The sequence below is a fragment of the Triplophysa dalaica genome, chromosome 22 (assembly GCF_015846415.1).
Source record: "Triplophysa dalaica isolate WHDGS20190420 chromosome 22, ASM1584641v1, whole genome shotgun sequence".
In the NCBI taxonomy this organism is placed as follows: Eukaryota; Metazoa; Chordata; class Actinopteri; order Cypriniformes; family Nemacheilidae; genus Triplophysa; species Triplophysa dalaica.
The window spans coordinates 2,239,727-2,248,796 of record NC_079563.1 but is presented as its reverse complement, the minus strand read 5'-3'; the positions used below and the strand labels follow the sequence as shown (position 1 = coordinate 2,248,796).

Here is a 9,070-nt window from a genome sequence, read left to right as displayed (position 1 = left end):
CGAGGTGTTCGATCAGGATTATGTTGTCCTTCTTACGAGACTGGAGACTAACATCTCCCCTCCACACTGAATGTGTATGTAGTCGCTATCGCCACTCATCACGACTCAGTTGATGGAAAGTTTCTAGGATGACATGACCTGGTCACTTGGAATCCACCTCATCTCCGCTCCATACCCTCTTGGGACCCTAAAGTGGTCCTGGGGACCTCTGGGCCCCCAAGAGCCCCTCGGAGGTTCCGATCTTCTTCACCCGAGTAAGACGGCCCGCCTGATGGCGCTTGCTTCCTTCAAGAGGGTAGAGGACCTCTGAGCATCCTCTGTGTCCCCGGATTGCCTTGAATTCGGCCCTGGAAAATCTCACGTTATCTTGAGACCCAGGCCCGGATGCGTGCCCAAAAACGTTCCCACTACTCCCTCCCGGGGCGAGGTGGTGAACTTGCAGGCACTCCCCATCAGGGAGGAAGACACAACCCAATTCGTGTTGTGTCCAGCGCATTGCGCCTCTACCCGGACCGCACGCAGAGCCCAAAAGCTCTGACCAGCTTGGTGTCTGTATTGGAGGACAGCAGAAGGGGAAGGCTGTTACGACGGCATCCCGATCTCAGAATCTCCCATGCCCATTGGCAGTGAGGGCTCACTCCGCATGGGGTATAGCCACCTCCTGGGCACTGGCCAGAAGCGCCTCCCTAGCAGACATCTGTTGAGCTGCGGGTTGGGCTACGCCAGAAACACCTTCGCAAGGGTTAACCACATTGGCATCTGGGGGGGCGTATGCCTGCGAAAGCACCTTTCCACCCTCCACTAGGTTGGGTCAGTGTGCTATCTACCTCTCTTCTTTCCCAAACACATGGCTAAGAACAGGTATCTCACCAACCTCCCTTCTTACCCAAATACTGATTAAGAACAGGTATTCCATCCATCACTAAACGAGCACACCCTGAGGGCTGGGTGTGCAGAGAAGCCTTCCCCCTTAGGCCGGGATACCATGTGAGCTATCACAGATAGCTCTACCCGTACCTAGTGCTACCGGACGTCTGGAACACCCCCTCCGTGGTCTGTTCCGTCTGATGTATCCTCATGAGAATGGTTCCCACTCCTGGTAACCCATGAGCTTCCCCAGGTGGGTCTCCACCTCGCGGTTAACTACTCAGTCCGCACGTTCCATGCGTTCTCCTCCAAGGACGAGACCATACCTATATCCACCATATTCCTCCCCACGGGTAGGAGGTGGCCTCTGCAGCGCACTCCTGATTAAGGAAGTGACGCTTACCCGGTGTAAACCCGAGCCGGACGGCCTCTCGCCAGTAGAGAGCTAAGGCCCCATCCGTGAAAGGTTACCGGTCAGGGCTGTACCCATCTTTCTCCAAGAAAGCTCTGGAACCCCCCGACCACCACACTGGAAGGTTAAAGTTTCACGAAAGCATCGAGCTGACATGCCCAGGCTTGTTACCGTTGCTTCGCTAGAGATTGTGACGCGATACAGCGTTGTGGCGTTTTCCATAGGCAACCCCATCTGTCGTTCTCGACACAACGTCGAGAGTCCGACAGAAAGGGAACGTCTTGGTTACGTATGTAACCTCAGTTCCCTGATGGAGGGAACGAGACGTTGTTTACCTTATGCCACGAACACGTATCGTATTCTGCTGCAGTCGTGAGAGGCTCTCAGGCTCTTCAGAACAAGAGGTAAATTAATTCTGCACGCCGGCTTCCTTTTATACAGGATATCCGGGGACGGAGCCTGTCATGCAAATTTAATTCGCCAAATTTCATTGGCCTTTTCTATAGTAGTCAGAGTTGATTGGTTCTCAAGGACGAACCCATCTGTCGTTCTCGACACAACGTCTCGTTCCCTCCATCAGGGAATTGAGGTTACATAAGTAACCAAGACGTTTTCAGAACTCAAGATGACAGATTTAAAGGCTCTGATTTAGAGACCCCTGCATCATAGTGTTTGTATTTGTTCTAAGGTACAGATTCACATGAGCAGTGGTAATAGAGTGGATATTTCTTTCTCTTGTATATTTCTTTTCCATTTTGCAATTATATGAACAATAGCTTTAAACTGATGGACCCTCAATCGTAGGGGCATTTGGTTCACGTGCTTAAACTTGAAAATGTCTGAATGTTTGTAATTTACTTAACTGTTATTCCCATTGCACTAGGAAACCTGAATTACTGATATAGGACATTTATTCATAAATGACAAAAGTCATAACACAGAGCAGTACCAAATTACATTTACATGAACATTGTACAATAATTGTGCAATATACAGGAAGATGAAACTGTTTCTTAACAAGTTTTGCAAAACAGCTCAAGCACTTGCTGTAACTGAACCATCATGCTTTGCCACTCACACTAACATTAGGCAGAGTGTGACATCAAGCACAATACAATTTGGTTATAATGCATTCTTTATAGTTGACAGCCTCTGTAGTCTGTGTGCTTGGATGATTTTATATTGCAATGACAATAGATGGCTCTGGGGTCTGAGTGGTGTCCTCGTCGCTCTCCTGACTCTCTGTACTCTGTGAAGAGTCATCCTCTCTGTCTGTGACTCCAGGAGCTGCTGTGGTCTCCTCATTGCTTGGGCTCCTGTTAGTTTCCTCCTGGCTGGTACTAGCGCTAGAAGAGTGACCGGCACTGGTTCCCTTGTTGTCTTGGCTCCCCACGAGGGCGATCTCACTTTCTCCCAGACCAGCATCCATCTCTGGAGTGCTGGTGTCCTCCTCCTCCAGAAGATCATTTTGAACCTTTAGAGCCTGAGAACCCGAAACAACATCTCAGCTTATGGCAATTTTGACAGGATATTCTGTATTTACTGAGGTCCATGTAGAGTACCATGTTATAATTTAATTTTAAAAAGATTTGCTTTCATGTATAATTTTGTACCAGGTATTAATCAAATTAGCTGAAATCCCTTAAGAAAATATAAGTTGGGCCTTAGCAAGCACTACTAATAATAATACTATTCTTAGCTTTCCATTTTTTACCTTGTAATGTTTAATTTCTTTCTCCACATCATTGATGTTTAGACCATCGTTGGCAGACAACTTCTTGCTGACTATCATTAAACCGTCCAACTTTTCATTGCTGTAAGATTTGTATTGAGAAGGAATTTTTTCATAGTCCTTTCCATCTACATGGAATATAGCTTTTTTGTAGTCGTCAGGGTATCCTAAACTGTCTCCCCGACCTGTGTTGATGATAGGGTTTAGGGTGGGATCCTCGGTGGGTGGGACGAACGTGGCATCAGTTTCATCAGATTCATCAGATTCACTCTCAGTGGAATTGGTTTCCTAGATTGATAATAAACATAATTGACAATATACATTCCTGTGGCATAAATCATAGAATGTCGTACTGGTGGTTAAATTTGAAGCTTAAGTTACATACATAGATTGTACTGATTAAACGTGTAAAATAACTGTAGAAACGCAATTATACATAATTAATTGTTTTTACTATGGAAGCTACATGTGAAATGTATAATAGCGACACTGTAAAATAGTGACACTGAAAACAGTGCCTGCAGATAAATTCATGTAAATTAGGTTTAAGCAATATAACAAAATGTGAATGCTGCTTGTTGTATTTCTAACCAGATGGGACACACTTAGCAAGTACAAACATATAACGTTTATTAATGTGGTGTTTCTAATTATTAGATAAAAATCAGTTTTACAAAATACATAACTCTGGAGTTTTCACCAATAAAATATTTTATACTACGTTTTGCTACGAAAATATATTTATTATCTAATTATATAGTCAAGTCAAGTCAGATTAGTTTTTATAGCGCTACAAAAATAAAATAAAAACACATGTTAGCGGAACATAGATTAAATAAAGACATAACCTTACAAAGTAGTATTATAACATACACTGAAAAAGCTTTTTGCAATATCTCGCGAGACTTGAGCATAAAGTCTCATGATTCAAATCCAGAACATGATGCATGAGGGGATACGCTTAGCCTTAATGCCACTCAGAAGCGGTATTCAAGCTAGTGTGGGTATAGTGTGCGTTAAGGGCACTGCCCTTTGGCATTTTTAAGACATTGAACACACTTCCACTCTTCCTTCCTGTCGCATGGAAGCGCTCACAAGTGGCCAAGACCACAAGTGGGGGTATTTGGATGCAGCCAATTTCATATGGTGTATTAGGAGGATTTCTGACTGGCCAAGAATCCAGCCTCAAGGTATCATTAATGTTATTCAAGTGTGCAGGATGAGGAACACACCAAAGTGTAATTTCTGTAAAAGGGGCTGTTGAAATAACTTAAAGAGGAATAGTCCTTTTCACACATTAAATTGCAAACGGAACTAAACACTAACAACATACCTTCTTTCTGCATATTGTTTTGTGAGTTGTTAAGTGACTGGGCATATTCATACCACATAACAATTATTTTTGCCTAAAAACGTACTTATTATTCATATTTAGTACTTATTACACGTGTACATATTTAGTTTGACTCACATTGTCTACTTTAATCTCATCTGCGTCTGCTTCATCATCTGCATCCTGCAAATGTAAGAAACAGGATAAGGACAGTAGCTGACAGCAGGACTGAACAGTGTGTCTAGACCAACATATTTATTTAGATGTAGGAATTTATAGAGCCTAGTCTCTGTTTATTGCCTGTTGTGGTAGGACAGTCACATGTGATGTGGTGGTGAAGATGAATCTTACCTCAGTGTCATCTGCACTGTCTGTGCTTTCATTGGATTCTGATGGCATGGTCTGAAACACAACCATGCCTAAATGTTAAAAGATCGCAAATTTACGTCCCTCGTGTCATTTCTCCTTCATGTAATTCTGTAGAGACCAAGCGGCATGTTTTTTTCCCCCGTACAATAAAAATGACCATAAAAGTACTCCATAGTACTTGTTTTACTGTGTGACGGAAGACATCTCTGTTTAAGAAATTGTCACTTTTCACAAAAAAATGCCATCACACTTCTTAAACATGTACACGATTTGAGAGAAGCACCAGATGAAAAAAATCAGTTAATATCAAATAAATTTACATTTACATTTTATTGAAACACAAACTTCTTACATAGAAGACAGGCAATATCCTGTTATAGGCCCCTGGAGGGGTGGCAGATTTAACACTTTATGGTGCATCTTTACTTTAAAGAACCAAACTTGTAAATATAAAAATGGAGGATTTTTACCTGTGCAAGTTGTGGCTGAACCAGTTTAGCAGTAGGTTTTTGTAGCATTGGAGCAGGCTGTTTAAAAAAGAGGTTTTGTTTTAAAAGAGATTTGCATGTTTTAATATTATTTTACATGCAGGTCCATATTAATTTCTTCAATATCAAGTAAGATACTTGCCCTTTGAACAACTGCATGTTCTTCTGAGCTCTCAGAACTGCTAGCTGAGCGCTTCACCTTTTTTTTAATGGAGAAAAATAAGGCAACTAATACATTAGCCAGAATCACAGAATGCTAGGATAACATTTTAGAGTTGTGGGTAAAATGACTAAACTTACGGGTAGGCAGTAAATTGTGGCAATGAGGAGCGTCAAAACAACAACAGTCTTCATTTTTTGACAAGTATTCTAGAAGAGAGGAATAACAGATGCATATTAACTAAAAACAATTATTGGACAACTCTGTTTTGTTGAAACACAGTTAAAAAGAGCATCTAGCTAAGCGTATAATGGCTAAAAGGCTAAAAGAAAGTTATACTAGCTAATGCATGTTAATTAAAAAACATTAACATAGAGAATCCCTGGTGCTTTAAAGGTCAAATTATAAATTGCATTAAGATTGAGTATGTTGAGTACTTGCAAAAACATGCATTTCCTACAAACCAAGGCAAGCCAACTCTGAATGAAGCATTAATTTTTAGAGATGGCAAATGCCAACAGATTTCTTTTACTACCAGTCCTCACCATGAACCATCTTGTTTGTTCTCAGCTCCAACATTACATTATAAGTACAAGTTACGTTAGCGTGTGTTTTGCTGCACCTATAATGATCTTTTCCAGTGCATAATTCAAAAAGTTATATGTAGACGACATAGCAGCCACATTTCCATAGACAGCACGCCTCTTGCTCTGACCAGACATAGTTTCTCATTGGAATCTACATTACTGTTAGCCAAAAGCTTGTAGTTTTAAAGTTATTGTAAAGTGTCACAAAATGCTGGAAGGAAGCATTTTGAGTGGAAGCATTTTGTTGATTTAACTGCCTAAAGAAAAAAATGGTAGCACTTGTCAGACAGCCAGTATCGTTATTCCTTTATATGGAACCTTAATTTAGTGGTTTTGTCGCTAAAATAAGTCATGAGTCAGTTGACAAATTATTATGGTCTTTATGTGCCATAGCCCAAACTTCCTGCATGTGTTGAGTTTATATTAATCATTTCTGCCTATAAAAAGCTCTAGTTGGAATCATTAAACGTCTTCATAACTTTTCATTCTAGCTTCTAGCTTTCTGCAAGAACTGTTATGGTATGTGAATTTTTTGTTTTTGTATATACAGTGAACAATATTTTTACACTATTTTAGCACTAGGTTTTAAGTCTACTTTAGTAAGGGAAGAGTTACTTTTAACCATTTAGACATGATAACATTTTAAATTATATTAGATAAATTACTGAAATAAAAAAATTGATGACAAATAGGTTTCTCAAGATTTTAACAAAACTCAAAACGTCTTCCACCTAAACCTTCAATTACAACATACTAGAATCTAATGAACATAGTTATTTACATTTAGACATTTAGCAAACGCTTTTATCCATGGCGACTTACAAGTTTGGAAAACAATGGAAGTTATGACTTACCAAAACGTTCTTTGTAAATTCTGGTTAGATGGAGGGATTCTGAACAAAAGACGAGATCTTGCTGTGTTTCGATGTTTGGGAGAAATGACTGCTGCTTGGCTTTTAAACCATGTTCTCACTAGAAGCAACAAATAGCAGTGGAGCTCGTGATTTACCACTGTGTCCCACCTTTGGACACCCACTCTTCCTGTGGTTTTGTATAGCCAAGCAATGCAAACATTCTCCACTGGGTATGACAAGCAAGGAAAAAATTACGGTACATCTCCTGTATTGCTCAACAAGATTATGCATGCCTGTTTTTTATTTTATTCTGAATGCATGTTCACCCAAATTGTGATAACTTAAAATAAACCAAATACATTTTATTACTTCAGCTGTAAAACTAAATGAAGTGTTAAGTGCACAATCCCTGAAAGTTCTGAATGAATAAAAAAGGGCACATTTGCTTTAGCGATATTAAAATCCCATAGTGTTGCTAGACATAGGGGGTTATGTTGTAACCCTTTGATGACTTATATTTTCTCATCCACATTTCCCGCAGATCTGTAAAATGATTCCATGGGTCTTTTTTGAGGAGGCTGATGGTTTGTCACGCAATGATCATATGAATAATAAGTTTGTCTCATTCTATGATTCACAGTCTGTGATTAGCAATGTAGAAACGATTATAGTGTAAGTTTGGTAAGCATACATCTTCTCAACAAGCTGCATAAAGGTAGTACTATTATGCAGTATATTGGGCAAAATGTTCAAATTTTATTTAGCAATAGCAAAAGTGATCCTTGTCATAGTTTGTTGCAGTTTAATGTAGTACTGAAATGTATTGCACTGAACCTCAGTACAGCATTTAAAGTTACTGAGTAAAAGTGAATAATGATTGACAGGGCTACCTATAGAAACATTATACCTCAATTACAAGCTGATTCTTAACCAAGATTCTCATACAAAATAAAGTTGTAAAAAGGGGAAAACATCATATACCATGCTGCATTAGACATGCTAATCGTAGGTTGTCACATAAAGTTGAGAACTAATGTGTCAAGACATGCAGCACTGAACTGCCATTCATATAAGTGAAATATTTCCATTTCTTTACAGAGACTTGTCGGCGAGAAGCCTATAGTTTGGCTGGAATTTTTAGATGTTAAAAAAAGCCGTAGTGTCGTGGTTGGCAGCCAAACAGCCTGTGGTACATGCGTTAACATAAACAAAAAAATACTTATAGACACCACTGCAATGCTAAAAGATCACAGGAATTTTCCATTTCTCATAAATCGCACCTCACAGACAGTTTGGTTTACACATCAAGCTAAAATGTGCAAACTTTAAAAAAATTTAATATGCTTAAGTCTTTGGGTCTTTTGTCATTAATAAGTCATTACAGTAAGTATTGTTAGCTAAGTAAGTATACTAATCGTATTCTGGTACTGGACTCCATTACTGGACCTGTTGACTTTTGTTACTCGTCCAGATTGAATTTCAGATAGGGCAATCAGAATCCTGGTTGTACAATGAAATTTCGGTTAATATTACCATCTGTGGGCAGCGAATCTCAATTTATGATGATTTTTAAGATCTCAGTGAAGCTTTGCTTCGGGACTGCAGTTTGGTGGCTGTTGAAATTAAGTTTATAATATGCCACATGGCTTAAATGCAAACCAAGTCCATAACACTAGTTTATTAAGATGATGTCACACTTTACAAGATTTAAACCCATCGAATTTTAACTAATTCGCTATTAAACAGGCACCCGCTATTAATTTTTGAGGTCAGTTTGTTTGGAAATATTCTGTAGGAAGACATTACCAATAAGGATTATGCATACCCAAGCACGCTTTTAAAAGAACTGTAGAATTATTTCATCAGTTTCAGTGAATTGTTAAAACTATATTTTGCCATTAATAAAATGTTACCAATATGGGTAATGGCAATGAAATATCTGTACGAGACATTCCATGTGAGAGTACCTGACCTGCACCATGAATGTAACCCAGAGTTTTTTTTATGCAGCTTTTTTAAGAGTTATGCAACATTGGCATCATGTTAACCCCTAAATATGTAGGTTTAAGTTATACTCTCTAAACCCAAAGGTTCAAAATGTCAGACAATGAACTTTTCGTGGAAAGAACTTTCTGTACTAATTTAGGCAGGGATTTTTCGAAATTATTAGGAAATAAACATTATATTGTCTACTTAGAAGGTAAAGTGAAAGGTTTAGAAACACTTAAATTGATAATGTGAGATTTGTAAATAAACAGCAAATAGAAT

General features: G+C 39.2%; 1 protein-coding gene across 1 annotated transcript; it reads right to left on the bottom strand.

Moving 5' to 3' along the window:
• Positions 1-2,172: 2,172 nt before the first annotated feature.
• spp1 (secreted phosphoprotein 1) lies at positions 2,173-6,920 on the bottom strand. The gene is made up of 8 exons (XM_056735878.1): positions 6,803-6,920; positions 5,502-5,570; positions 5,344-5,400; positions 5,184-5,240; positions 4,696-4,746; positions 4,483-4,527; positions 2,994-3,299; positions 2,173-2,762 (listed from the first exon to the last, which is right to left on the bottom strand). Exons 2-8 carry the CDS (start codon positions 5,553-5,555, stop codon positions 2,457-2,459), a joined length of 876 nt encoding a protein of 291 aa, XP_056591856.1. The 5' UTR covers positions 5,556-5,570; positions 6,803-6,920; the 3' UTR covers positions 2,173-2,456.
• Positions 6,921-9,070: the final 2,150 nt, after the last annotated feature.

Bases quoted from the DNA above. Each gene is read 5' to 3' on its own strand.
- spp1 (XM_056735878.1), bottom strand. From the start codon at position 5,555: ATGAAGACTGTTGTTGTTTTGACGCTCCTCATTGCCACAATTTACTGC. The intron at 5,241-5,343 runs GCAAGTATCTTA...TTTTTTAAACAG, and splicing joins AACATGCAGTTGTTCAAAGG to CCTGCTCCAATGCTACAAAA. The intron at 3,300-4,482 runs GTGAGTCAAACT...TTATCAATCTAG, and splicing joins ATGAGATTAAAGTAGACAAT to GAAACCAATTCCACTGAGAG.